This window comes from Terrapene carolina, unplaced genomic scaffold, assembly GCF_002925995.2.
Source record: "Terrapene carolina triunguis isolate 2854851 unplaced genomic scaffold, T_m_triunguis-2.0 Scaffold111, whole genome shotgun sequence".
In the NCBI taxonomy this organism is placed as follows: domain Eukaryota; kingdom Metazoa; phylum Chordata; order Testudines; family Emydidae; genus Terrapene; species Terrapene triunguis.
In genome coordinates this window covers 16512420-16527163 of record NW_020664462.1, presented here as the reverse complement: position 1 = coordinate 16527163, position 14744 = coordinate 16512420, and the positions used below count along the sequence as shown (strand labels likewise).

At 38.0% G+C, this 14744-nt stretch overlaps 1 protein-coding gene across 2 annotated transcripts in view; it reads left to right on the top strand.

Moving 5' to 3' along the window:
- Positions 1–14744, top strand: part of LMBR1 (limb development membrane protein 1) — a 137400-nt gene that overhangs the window by 108234 nt on the left and 14422 nt on the right. For both annotated transcript variants that reach the window (XM_026652156.2, XM_024209769.3), the window contains 4 exons: positions 11041–11121; positions 12914–12990; positions 13220–13297; positions 14446–14519. In XM_026652156.2, coding sequence (XP_026507941.1) covers positions 11041–11121; positions 12914–12990; positions 13220–13297; positions 14446–14519 — 310 coding nt within the window. The remainder of the gene's footprint in view (positions 1–11040; positions 11122–12913; positions 12991–13219; positions 13298–14445; positions 14520–14744) is intronic.

Sequence of the window (14744 nt, the reverse complement as noted above, 5' to 3'; positions counted from 1 at the left end):
GGGTATGCCAAGCACATTTCAGCTGCCCTTGATTCACACAACAAGAATAACAACCCTTTAGTACTTCTGCCCCAACAGCAAAGTGACTTTTGATCCAACACCAGCCAAACACCAGGATGGGTGTGCCCATGCAAACAAGGTCGAGTCCTGAAGTCCCCTTCCTCAGCTCATCACTAGATGTCGGGGAGAGCTCATTCAGACCCTGCTTACGCATGTTTACCAGTATAAGGTACTATATACCTCACCTGAAACTGGATTCAATTAATCAACTTTTTACCTTGTTTGTTTCTGGTACCATGGTGTTCGCTTTATCTTTTGTTCGAAAACCCATGCATTCCACATACTAAGAGGCATGAAGACACCTTCTAGGCCTGTGCCAGGATGGATAGATTTGTGAGGGTAATGCTTTTCTCTTGCTATGAGGAAACAATTATATATCATTATGTTGACAGTTTTCCTATCTACTTAAACCAAAGTTTACTTCAGCTAATGCAAGGTGATATGGAATACTTAGCGTAAGTGAACAGGACTATAATAAAGATACAAGCCAATTTGGACTAGATAACTGCTATATTAATGTTTAATAATATGCATATTTAACTGCTTGGAATAAATATTGTGGGTAGTGTTGTCAGCATAATATATATGTATGCTAGCCAGCGTGTATTAGTCAACAGAGGATAGCTTGGATTCAGATCCTTCAGGAACTATGGGGGTTGGTACCCATCTTTACTAGAGGCAGCCTCACTTCCACCTGCAAAGATTGTAGGGAAATAGTGACCTTCATTACTACCTGCGACCTGTAGCTTCAGTCTTAAGAATAGTGGGAAATCATTTTTAGTGAAGTCAAACATCATAAAATTCCTGAACTACTTCTGGCATGAGAAACTTAACCTCTCCCCCAGCTCCTCCCCCTAAAATTACAAGATTTGTGATATATCATGACTTAACAATTTTGCCATTTTTTATGGATGAAGAACTTTGGGATGTATGGCCACTGGGAAGCATTCATGGACAGAGGACTGTTCTCTCGGGATGGACTTCACCTGAGTAAGGAGGGAAATAGACTTCTAGAATGGAGGCTGGCACAACTGATTAAGAGAGCTTTAAACTAGGAATTTGGGGGAGATGGTTGGGAGATGTCCAGGTAATTTCCACGCTAGAATTTAACATTGAGAAGGAAGAAAACAAAGTAAGAAAGGATACAGCCGTGGGTATGAGAATGGACGTAAGTAGGAAGGGTAGTGTAGATACCAGTCTAATAGGTGATACTGGCGGTAGAATGTCTGTGCCTAATCGGATAAAGAATGTCAGTGAAGCCAAACGGCAAAAATTAAGATGTTTGTACACTAATGCGAGGAGCCTAGGTAACAAAATGGAGGAACTAGAGCTACTGGTGCAGGAAATGAAACCAGGTATTATAGGGATAACAGAAACATGGTGGAATAGTAGTCATGACTGGAGTACAGGTATTGAAGGCTATGTGCTTTTTAAGAAAGACAGAAATAAAGGCAAAGGTGGTGGAGTAGCATTGTATATCAATGATGAGGTAGACTGTAAAGAAATAAGAAGTGATGGAATGGATAAGACAGTCTCTGTCTGGGCAAAAATCACATTGAGAAAGAAAGTTACTAGAGCCTCCCCTGAGATAGTGCTTGCGGTGAGCTACAGACCGCCGGGATCTGATTTAGATATGGATGGAGACCTCTTTAATCTTTTTAATGAAGTAAACACTAATGGGAATTGTGTGATCATGGGAGACTTTAACTTCCCAGATATAGACTGGAGGACAAGTGCTAGTAATAATAATAGGGCTCAGATTTTCCTGGATGCGATAGCTGATGGATTCCTTCACCAAGTAGTTGAAGAACCAACAAGAGGCGTGCCATTTTAGATTTGGTTTTGGTGAGTAGTGAGGACCTCAAAGAAGAAATGATTGTAGGGGACAACCTTGGTTCGAGTGATCATGAGCTAATTCAGTTCAAACTAGATGGAAGGATAAACAAAAATAGATCTGGGACTAGGGTTTTTGATTTTAAAAGGGCTAACTTTAAATAATTAAGGAAATTAGTTAGGGAAGTGGATTGGACTGAAGAATTTGTGGATCTAAAGGCAGAGGAGGCCTGGAATTACTTCAAGTCGAAGTTGCAGAAACTATCAGAAGTCTGCATCCCAAGAAAGGGGAAAAAATTCATAGGCAGGAGTTGCAGACCAAGCTGGATGAGCAAGCATCTCAGAGAGGTGATTAAGAAAAAGCAGAAAGCCTACAAGGAGTGGAAGAAGGGAGGGATTAGCTAGGAAAGCTACCTTTTTGAGGTCAGAACATGTAGGGATAAAGTGAGAAAGGCCAAAAGCCATGTAGAGTTGGACCTTGCAAAGGGAATTAAAACCAATAGTAAAAGATTCTATAGCCATATAAATAAGAAGAAAACAAAGAAAGAAAAAGTGGGACCGCTAAACACTGAGGATGGAGTGGAGGTTAAGGATAATCTAGGCATGGCCCAATATCTAAACAAATACTTTGCCTCAGTCTTTAATGAGGCTAATGAGGAGCTTACAGATGTAGGATGACAAATGGGAATGAGGATATGGAGGTAGATATTACCACATCCGAGGTAGAAGCCAAACTCGAACAGCTTAATGGGACTAAATCGGGGGGGCCCAGATAATCTTCATCCAAGAATATTAAAGGAACTGGCACATGAAATTGCAAGCCCATTAGCAAGATTTTTTAATGAATCAGTAAACTCAGGGATTGTACCATACGACTGGAGAATTGCTAACATAGTTCCTATTTTTAAGAAAGGAAAAAAAGTGATCTGAGTAACTATAGGCCTGTTAGTTTGACATCTGTAGTATGCAAGGTCTTGGAAAAATTTTTGAAGGAGAAAGTAGTTAAGGACATTGAGGTCAATGGTAATTGGGACAAAATACAACATAGTTTTACAAAAGGTAGATCGTGCCAAACCAACCTAATCTCCTTCTTTGAGAAGGTAACAGATTTTTTAGACAAAGAAAACACAGTGGATCTAATTTACCTCAGTTTCAGTAAGGCATTTGTTACGGTTCCACATGGGGAATTATTAGCTAAATTGGAAAAGATGGGGATCAATATGAAAATTGAAAGGTGGATAAGGATCTGGTTAAAGGGGAGACTACAACGGGTTGTACTGAAAGGTGAACTGTCAGGCTGGAAGGAGGTTACTAGTGGAGTTCCTCAGGGATCGGTTTTGGGACCAATCTTATTTAATCTTTTTATTACTGACCTTGGCACAAAAAGCGGGAATGTGCTAATAAAGTTTGCGGATGACACAAAGCTGGGAGGTATTGCTAATACAGAGAAGGACTGGGATATCATACAGGAAGATCTGGATGACCTTGTAAACTGGAGTAATAGTAATAGGATGAAATTTAATAGTGAAAAGTGCAAGGTCATGCATTTAGGGATTAATAACAAGAATTTTTGTTATGAGCTGGGAACGCATCAGTTGGAAGTAACAGAGGAGGAGAAGGACCTCGGGGTGTTGGTTGATCACAGGATGACTATGAGCTGCCAATGTGATGTGGCCATGAAAAAAACTAATTCGGTCTTGGGATGCATCAGGCGAGGTATTTCCAGTAGAGATAAGGAGGTGTTAGTACCATTATACAAGGCACTGGTGAGACCTCATCTGGAATATTGTGTGCAGTTCTGTTCTCCCATGTTTAACAAGGATGAATTCAAACTGGAACAAATTCAGAGAAGGGCTACTAGGATGATTCAAGGAATGGAAATCCTGTCTTATGAAAGGAGACTCAAAGAGCTTGGCTTGTTTAGCCTAACCAAAAGAAGGCTGAGGGGAGATATGATTGCTCTTTATAAATATATCAGAGGGATAAATATCAGGGAGGGAGAGGAATTATTTAAGTTTTAGTACCAATGTGGACACAAGAACAAATGGATATAAACTGGACATTAGGAAGTTTAGACTTGAAATTAGACAAAGGTTTCTAACCATTAGAGGAGTGAAGTTCTGGAATAGCCTTCCAAGGGGAGTAGTGGGGGCAAAAGACATATCTGGCTTCAAGACTAAGCTTGATAAGTTTATGGAGGGGATGGTATGATGGCATAGCCTAATTTTGGCACGGGTCACTTGCTGGAGGATTCTCTGCACCTTGAGGTCTTTAAACCACAATTTGAGGACTTCAGTAACTCAGACATAGGTTAGGGGTTTGTTACAGGAGTGGGTGGGTGAGATTCTGTGGCCTGCATTGTGCAGGAGGTCAGACTAGATGATCATAATGGTCCCTTCTGACCTTAAAGTCTATGAGTCTATGAACTTGAGAAAGGGACGTCAAAGCTCCGGTTACATCAAACCAGTGATGGTTATTGTTAGGGCCAATTTCTCCTAATCTTTGCTCACTCAGGCCTGGTCTATGCTACAGAGTTAGGTCGACACAAAATAGACAGTACGACCTTGCCCCCATCGATGTAAGTGCCCTACTATACCGACATAATAACTCTACCTCCACGAGAGGCTTATGTCGGTGTAGTTAGGGTGATGTAGTGTCCATGTAGACACTGCGGGTTTCTTATATTGGCTGCCGTTCTTGTCAAGTGAAATTGACAAGAAAGCCTGGCGCCAGCTCCCAGCTTGCTGCCCGGGCTCCATGCTCTGAGTCAGGCTGCTGCTCAGGCCACCTGGGCTCCCTGCTCCCCAGGGGGAGTCCTGCTGCCCCTCGGGGTCCTGGCTCCCTGCTCTCTGCGGGGAGCCTGGGTGCTGTCCAGACTCAGGGCTCCCTGTTCCCCACTGGGAGCCTGGTTGCACTGAGACTCCCAACTACCGACGCCCCGCAGGATCTCCCCGCCAGGGGCAGGACTGCTCCCCCTCCCTGGGCTTCTGGCTCTCCACTCCGCATTGGGAGCCTGGAAGCTTCCCGGTTTCCAGGCATGGAGTTCACCGCTGGGTGCAGCTGGGCTCCCAGTGGAGAGTCAAGAGCCTGGGAGACTGCCCGGACGGTCTGGCTTCCGGGCGGGGGGGGGGGGGGGGGGGGGCAGGCTGCTGGGCTCCCAGCAGGGAGCAGGAGCCAAAATCCTGGGGACAGCCAGGCTCCAGTAGGGAGCCAAGAGCCCAGTCTCTTACCCCCCGCCCCCACTGCCCCGGAAGCACTGTTGATCAGGAAGCGCACCACCGAGAGAAGGAGGGTAGTGTGGACATGCCCTCAGTTCCGAAGGGCAATTCATAGATTGAATTATGGGGATACTCTGTTTCTGAACTCTTCTCCTTTTATGGAATTTTGGAATTCACTCCCCATCCTGGTCCAAAATAGCTGAGATTACTGGCCTTCTGATCACATTGCAACACCCATATGCCTGCATAGGCATTTGAGGCAGGTTGAGAGTATACTGCATATAGTGTTTACAGCAGCTGCTGCATAGATGAGCTTTTTAGACCCATAACACACAAAGGTGTGTTCAGTGAATCTCTTTGAAGCTATGATGGGGTAATTATAATTGTTCTTGGTGTTTGATGTTCTCTAGTAACTGTAAAATATTTGTTGCTGAATATTTCATGTTGTCATGACAACGTTTATGGTGTATACAGAAACTTTATGGAGAAATGGCCTTTTAGTTCTTCAAGTATTCATTACAGTTTGCTTAGCATAACATCAACCATTCACCAAGAGAATATAATAGGAAGGCTAAAAATGATATTTTGGATGCTGGTTTTCTCCTGCTCACAAGGCTGTGCAACTATATTATAAATGATTACTTGTTAGTATTATCAGTTCTCAACAGTGTCCAATACATGGTAGATGTTATACAGGTACAGAAGCAGGTCTAGTCCCTGTTCGTAGTTGCTTACTCTCTTCAAGTATAATCTAAATATTACAGAAACATTTACAATAAAAAGTAAGAGAAAATTAATACAACTTAATTCAGGTGTCGATTAGAGGTTATTTGTGAGGCCCAGAAGAAGTTTATAATTTAAAAACAAACCACCTCTAAATCATTCCCATCTTTTGTGTGTTTTGGACTGTAAGCTTTTTAGAGTAGGTACTGTCTTTATTTTGCATAGTGTCCAGTGCCAAGCATATTTTTGGTGCCGATCAGATAACACGTACAGAGGCTTCAAAAAAGACAGCTCAGTGATGTAATAAAAATTCACAATAAAAACTGCATTGTAACTGATGAAGGGTTGTAAGGAAAATTATATTTATAGGAGCTTGTATTGATATTTTGGGGAAAAGTCAAGAAGTAGTAATGCCCTTTCAGTAGAGATAAGAAAAAACACCTTATAGCCACAAGTGAAGTGATCAGTGAGCAAAAAGTTCATTAATTGAATGGAATGAATATTTTCCACCACTGTACAAGTGATAATATTATAAGCCAGTGACACTGAGTTTTTACTGTGTATAAGTAGGATCAAGTGACATATTGGACACCAATTATCTTTCAGATTGTGGGGGAACTAATTGCACTAAATATACTTATGAAATATTAAATTAATATAGTAGAAAGAATACGATGATGGAAGTACCAATGAAAGTTGATGAATTTTGCTGAGCAATAGCTCAAGTGAGAGTATGGAAATAGGGTTTAGGTAGAGAGATTTTTGTATAAAACAAGCAATTTTTTATTCTTAATTTTGTTGCCAGTAATTATTAAAGTACAATTTAAATAGAAACCTCATTTGTGTGGCAAGAGCTAGAGATTGTGGAAGCTTTGTTTTTGCCCTACAAAGGTCTCTTAATACATACAAATAGTAGAAAACAGTCTATTTTTAAAAGGTTTTTTTTTACAAGGTTTTTAGTGTTGGGGAATTGGATCTTAAAAATCACAGCAATGAATTAAACAAACTATCTTTTTAGTTTTTGAACAAAAAGTTAGAATTATTTTCATTTTAAACAACTTCAGCTATACTAATTATAATCCCTTAAAGCATCTGTACGTTTGGTTCCAAGACGAGATTGCAGGGAAATTCTTCTAGGTCTGTTTCAAAACATGTGTTTTGTTTAGCAACTCACCTTTACCACATGATTTTTCTTTTATAAAAGTGGTGTATATGGTAAGCTGCTATGCTAATTGTAGCATTGTAAAATTTGACTCTTGGACATTGGAGATCAACATTTGTGATTAGCAGGTATACCACTGAGACTGCCTAAGTGAATTTGCTTTTGTTGCAATAACAAATACCTGAGATAATGCATTATAATGGAGACTTGCAATAACTATGACGCAGCAGCTCTTCAGCAGCCTTACTAGTGGTAATATTAAGCCTACTTTCCCAATTAATGGATTTAATTTAAGTAAACATCCTAGTTAGTTAATCAGTAAAGTAATAAAAAGTGTTCTGAAATATATACTCCATAAGTGCTACAAATTGAAGTGTTTGGGACTGAGTTTCAATAGACTGAATTTTTCATAAATCCTTTCATATTTTTTAAAATATCTAATTATAGCATTACACAATTTTAATTATAAATATTAATTCCTTTATACCTTCTTACAAGTAAATTTGTATATCTCATTAATGAACAGCCAGAGGTTATAAGAAAAAAAAAAAAGTTTGACAATTCTGATATCTACCCTAACATTTTTAGTTATTGAAGAGATACTGGGAAAGTGTTTCTGTTTCCAGCATATAATGTTTCAATACCCACATCACTTCTACAGAAGAAGAATAAAGCTGGGACTTTTTTTTATATTAAAAGAGAAAAAAAAGTTGCCTTTAGCTATTAGTTTTCCTGAATCCAAAGAGACGGGTGGAGCAGGATCAAAAATACTTACATGATCAAAGTTATTGGCTCTGAAGGTATCCTTACCTATGTAAGAAAGATGAAAGGTGGTGTTTTTATTGCACGCTAGTAACAGTGTAATTTTGAACTAATTGGTGTTGAACTGCCAATCACCTAGGGGGAATGCAAATAGATACTCTTACAGTTTCCTTTGAGGTACTGAAATCTTATGTCGGGGCTGGAAGAAAAACAGAATAATACTGTTAAATTGACCTTAAATGAGCTGCTTTGTGGTTTTCTTGGAGAATCCCTTCTAATTTTTCATAACTAGTCCAAACAAGTTTTGTCTACCAATTTGATTTATTGGCTAGACAATGCTGACATTGAACTTTGTGCATGTTTGAAATAAATTAATATGTTGTAGACCTTTAAGTATTTAGCTGCATCCTCATCAAATAGTATTTTGACTGATCTAAAACTTTGCCTTACTGTCTCCTTTGTAAAATATGATTCTTTTGTAGAATAACCACTTGCCATCACTTTTAAGGAAAAATTACAAGAGCTGTGTCACATGAATGACTCCTATTCTCTATCACGGTAGATATTAAGGGCCTAATGCAGCTAGCATGGACATTGTTGGAAAGACTCCCATTGATGTCACTGGAAGTTGTGTTTGAGCCTTAAAATTCGGTATTAAAAAAATTAAAATACATAGCTTTTGAATAGAGGTTTTTTCCAATGATCTCCAAGTACATTGCAAAGAAAGATAAGTATCAACTGCTAATTTTAACTTGTGTACAAAAAATTAATGGGGCCTAGATTTCAGCCCTAAAGTCAGAATTTTGCTGTTGACTTCATTGGAGCCAGGATTTCACACTAAAAGTACTTGTTAACTGAATAGAAGTCATTCCGTAAGTCTGGTACCTTACAAGAAAATAAGGCAAAGTTTTAGACCTCTCAAACCAACACTTAACGAGCATACAGCAAAATAAAAGCTTACAAAACTAAAGGCCATTATAAATTAAAAAACTTAGATTTATTTTAAGAAAGCGGATTGGAAACCTGAGTAATTAGATTCTTATGATTCACATAATTCAGGAAATCTAGAATAAAGAGAAGACAGTTTTGTACTAAATACCTTTTACAGGACTTATTTATTGTTCAGCCCCTATTACTAGGCTTTTTATGGGGTCAGTGTGACTTCCAGATAACTTTCAGTGATGTCAGTGCGGGTTTATGCGTACGCAAGGATAGAATTGGGCTTCTTGCTAAGGAAGAAAATGTTTTTAAATTCAAATTTCTTTATATAGCAGTAGATACAAAACTTAAGCATGTTAATTTAAAGCAGAAGTTAAACTTTTTCCAGAAGAAAATTACTGATTGAAATACATATTTGGATAAATGTTTAACCATATTGAAATTAAACAATATTAATATTCTGTAATAAAAAATGCCAGTGTGTTTTGAAATTGTGTCCTCACAAGGCATGAAATACCACAGTGATGGGCATTATATAAGAACCTGAATAGTATGTATACAACTAGTGAGGTTGCATTTGGAATGTTGTGTATAGTTCTGATTGGTGCTAAGGGGGTGCTTCAGCAAAGTACTCAATGCAGACCACCCGTGCCACCACAACTACAGTCCAGCATCACTTTAAGCAACTTGAGTTACACCTTTGTTTCTATAAGAAACAAACAATACCACACAGAGAATCATGATTTCTATTGGGACTCTTTTTATTAGTGTTAGGTTAGGAAATGTTCTCCTTTTCAGAAGGAATGAGGAGTGGGTCAATGGAGTAGACAAGATACTTACTATAGCAAGAGCCATATATATGGTGTGGCATGTGTGACCAGGTTTTGTGCATAGAGGTCTTTGGGAGTATAATGGTTTGCTTCCTACTCCACCTTCCGGAGGAGACAGGATCATGGGATGAGCCAGGTAGTGGATGGGGGGAATGAGTCTAGTGGTAGCTTCCCCCCCGCCTTCCCCCCCAGCCCTTAGACACACTAGGAACCATATTTCCTGATTTCTGCAAACTGTCCTTGTTTCAGTTTGCTATCAAGGATGGCTTCATTTTGTTTTTGACTTACGGGAATTGAAATATCCAAACTTTTGCTCTAATTGCTAATTTAATGTTCAAGGTATAAAGATTGAAATACTGTGGTGACAAGTATGGTATTAAAACCGAGAGAGAGAGAGATGAATGACAAAACTACTACTTTTTTTTTTTTTTTTTTGAAGGGCTACTTTTCATAAAACATGGATCAAGGAATACAAATACAAGAAACAATCCATAGACAAGTCATGATATACTGCATAAATAGCTCTAATGTAAGGCCCCAGTTATGCTGTCAAACCCGTAGAGCCAACAAGTGGGCATGAACTTGAGCAAAGGAAGGCAGATTGCTAAAATTATATAAACTGTTGTTTTATACAAAATACTTTTGAAGGGAATCAACTATGGATGGTCACAACAGGACCTGCTAGTACCTTCTTGTTGTTTTTATTGTTGTTGTTGTTTTTTTAAACTTTTGACCTATTTGGTTAAAAATATTGTGAGGCTAAAAAGGCATTGCAAAGGGAAGACTAGCATGATACTTAAATGTCTTCCTTATGCAAATATAAGGAACTCCACTGAAGGCACAGTTCAGTTTTGTAAGAGGCTGTATGTGAAGCTGCAGTTTGTTGATGGTTCATAAAATCATTGTTGTTGTTCTCTGTTGCCAGTATTCCTTGAACACAAAGGCAAGGAAACCATTCTATTCTTTTGAAATTGTTATTCTTTAAAATAACTATGGTCAGTCTTACAGGCAGAGATCCACTTCATCTTCCACTTTGTAGAAAGTCCCTGAATATATTGAAGGGCCACCAGAGATTGTATTGCAGTGTTTGAATAATGGTATGTCACCATGTATTGAGACAACAGCACAATGTAGTCTTGCCGTCCGTCAGCCATGTACCATAATTTTTGACTCTCTGCAACACCATTCAACACCATCTACTTTTCTCTCTCATTCCCTCTATGGCTGCTTAGGGATATAGGAAGGGTTCCCATCAGATTGCTCTGTGGTGCCTCTGGTGTGAAAGACACCTCTTGCTCAACAAAACAAGAGAACTTCCAATCAAACCTATGTTTTATGGAAGCTATTTTCGATCTCCCAAAGAGCCACTTGCAATTCTAGAACTAAAGGATGAGTATTGCTATTGTAAGAGGACTACTTGTAAATGAAATATAAACAGTGTTTTAATAGTTTCTCTTGTGGGAATATTAGTAGTCTGAAAAAATAAAATCCCCATGTCTTTGCCTTCGAACAGGTGTGTCTTCTACTATGGAGTACAATACAGTGGAGCTGAGACAGGAACTTGAAAATGTGAAGAGCATGAAAACAAAATTAGGTAATATAGCATTTATTTTGTATAGCTTCCTGTAGTTGGCAGTTTAATAAGAAGCCTTCTTTAGGGTATCAGATGAAATTTGTTAATGTATGCATACCAAAATTATTTGCAGTTGCCTGAAATCAGTTGTGATCCTAAGCCTATGTTTGTAAGTATACTCATTTGAGTTTCTACAGATAGATAAGACAACATATCATCATGGCACTTCATCAGCAAAGATGTTTAACAAAATAAATTGGAAAATGTGCAATGGGAATTTTTGCTTTTGCTTTTTATATTTCTGTAGAAAGATGTATTAAAATATCACTCCTAAAACAGAGATACAGTTCAAACACCATAGCATCTAATACATCATTTGCATGCTTTTGATCATTTGGGATGAGTGAGACACTACTTTCCCCTAGATTTTTTTTAAAATGAGTGATTTAAGTGAGACGTTAACAAAAATAATAAAACTCTTCATTTTTAAAACATTCTGCTGCTGTTTCATTTCTTTACTTGTCAGGGGTGTCACCCTTTTATATGCAATGTTTGCTACTTAAAATTGACATTTTCCAAGTTACCGCATAGCATCCAAGACTGCAGTTATTACTATTTTAAGTGTAGGGAAATACTGCAGTATCCTAGATACCTGAGTGGTAAGTAAATGTAAATTTTTAGCCTAAATGGTGATGTCCATTATCTAATTTTTAAATTAATCATAGGTATATATGTTGACTAACCTAAAATGGCAAGAGTAGGAGGACTATTCAGTATAAATGACTGTAATATAAGGCCCTACTTCATTCGCTATATTGCGGAAATTGCTGATCCCGCAATATTAGGCTTCCGCTGCAGCTTTGATTTTAATTAGCTGATTTGCACAGTCCACAATTTTGCATACATTTTGAGTATGCGATTAGTGCTGCACTAACAATCAATCCATGTAAAAGGCTAAGTGACTGGACTTGATTTCTACAGCAATTTGTTAAGACTTTAAGTCTTCTAAATTTTATATTGTACTGGCCACGTTTTTTTTAAAAATGAATGTAATAACGTTACAGAAAATGTCTGTTTATCAAAAAAATTAGCAGGCATAACATAATATTTGAATATTTATATCATTCCAGCAAATTTTCTTAAACAAATAGGTCTACTCTGTTTTTTCCAAAATACCGTTATTAATAAAGGTCCATTATTACTTTTCTGCGATTTTTCCATGTTTTGTCCACAATTCAGCTGCAATTATTTGATGATCATCCCACGATTCAAGTAGGGCCTTACTGTTATACCTTTTTCTTTTCGGATCCTATGAAAATCTACATACACAGCTTATGCTCCTTGTAATATCCCAGCATTTACTGTAACACCACCCTTACAGAACCCTGTTGGAGCATAGAGCTATCCAAAAGGGCGTGAGGGAATAATGTAAGTTTCAAGTATGTAACGGGGTGTGCCGTACAAAATAAAAATTTGCAAAACTGCACCATGCTAGAGAAACACCCGTACAATTTGACAGCTTACATTGATGTGGTAACGGTGAGTATTAGACATGGATAAAAATAAAACCCGACTTACGGGAGCTCCATTGGCTTCCTTTAATGGGGCTTCATGATGGTTTTGACATCCTGGTTTTGTACTGCTCTGTGCTATGCTCTAATATAAATGTTCTGTCAACTGACTGGTACCCAGCCCTTTTGGCTGCAGTTGTTTTAGAAGGTTACGTACAATTAGAACATGAATCTGTAAAAATGACCATCATAAGACTACGCAAATTGTGGTACTAAGTTTCCTTTTTTCCCCCTGTGAAAAGAGCGGCGGAAAAAAGCTTCTGCCTGGGAGAGGAATTTAGTGTATCCAGCTGTTATGATACTGCTGCTCATTGAGACGGTAAGAATTTCACTATCTTTTTTCCGGTATGTAGAGGCTTCTCAGTTACTTGGCGGATAATTTTAATAGTTTTTAGTAACGTGTATGTTAAACCATATGAAATCTGTTTGTTTCCCTCCTCAAATTTTCTTCACAAATATATTGATGTTTTATCTTCACCAAATTACATAACATTAAACGTTTAAATGTTAACCTTCAGAATTGACAGAATGTCTCTACTTCTTTATAGTCCATCTCAGTCCTCTTAGTTGCCTGCAACATTCTTTGCCTGTTGATTGATGAGACTGCAATGCCAAAAGGATCAGGGGTAAAGTAAACTTCCTTTCCTTTATTATTTTGAAAACTTCAGGGATGTGTTCAGAAGACTTTCTTGTAAAAATTCTAGTGAGAGACTGGACGTTGATGGCTTTAAAAACACTGTATTTTACACCTGAGATTAATACTCTGGGTTCAGTCCTCCAAACACTTAAACACATGCATAACTTTATTCAGATGAGTAATCTCATTGACCTCTCAGTGGAATCAAGCCCACTAATAGGGATGAAAAACACGGGTAAATGGAGTGCCATCAGGAACCTGAGGCTGGTATCTTTTTTTTTGGTGTTTTGAATTTTTAAATGGTACAATAGTAATAGATTTTAATAGGAAAATAATCTATTAAAAACCTGTACAACAACCCTGCCCATTTTCCTTTTGTGTTTTCATATCTTTTTTACACATGAAACACAGATTTTACACTTTTAAAAATACTTTATCTCAAGACAATAGTGGAGAGCTCATTGGTTTGAGCATTGGCCTGCTAAACCCAGGGTTGTGAGTTCAATCCTTGAGGGGGCCATTTAGGGATCTGGGGTAAAAATCTTTCTGGGGGTTGGTCCTGCTTTGAGCAGGGGGTTGGACTAGATGACCTCCTGAGGTCCCTTCCAATCCTGGTATTCTATGATTCTTTAATTGTGACATTGGTTTTTTTTGTTTTTTTTTGCTGGTGGTTAATGCTTTTTTTCCTGCATGCATACGGTCAGATCTTGTAGTTGCACAGCTGTATAAAGGCATTTAGTAGAAGCTGCTGTTCTGTTGTTAACATTACATACAGTAAAAAGAGTCTGGCTTTAGGGAGTGGGAATGTGTATAAAATATAATATGGGGTATAGATGTGTTACATATGTAAATCATAATGCTGAAAACCTAATTGTTTTCCCATCTTATTAAAACGGCTTACTTAAATTTGAATTCTAGCTAATGTAATCACAAAGCATGTGAGCCTAAATAAATTGAGATCACCCTGAATTTATAGAGTTGTATCAGGAAAATATTTTATTTTACAGTGGTACTTTTCATCTATAATAGCACCTTTCATCCAAGGATTTTAGGGTTTTGCTAGGGACAAAAGTTAACTTTTTGAACACTTAATATTTGTATCTCATTAAAATATGCAAAGTATTTTTCTCCTTGTAGGGGCCTGGAATAGGAAGTGCCTCCCTATCCACTTTTGGTTTTGTGGGAGCAGCACTTGAAATCATTTTGATTTTGTATCCTTTCTTTAAGTAAGAATTCTGTCTGTTAACAAGTATTCTGTCTAGTTTTCTGGGACATTGGTAGTTTACTAAGACATTTGCCTAGAAAGAAGAAAGAGACAGGTCAGTCCTTCTCAAGCACTCGAAGTGTTTTTGTTTTTTCTTTGGTTCTTAAGACTTTTAGGAGACTGCTGAGAACTTGAGTGAAATTTGCATTCCTTGGAGGTTCTTTTTTCCTTG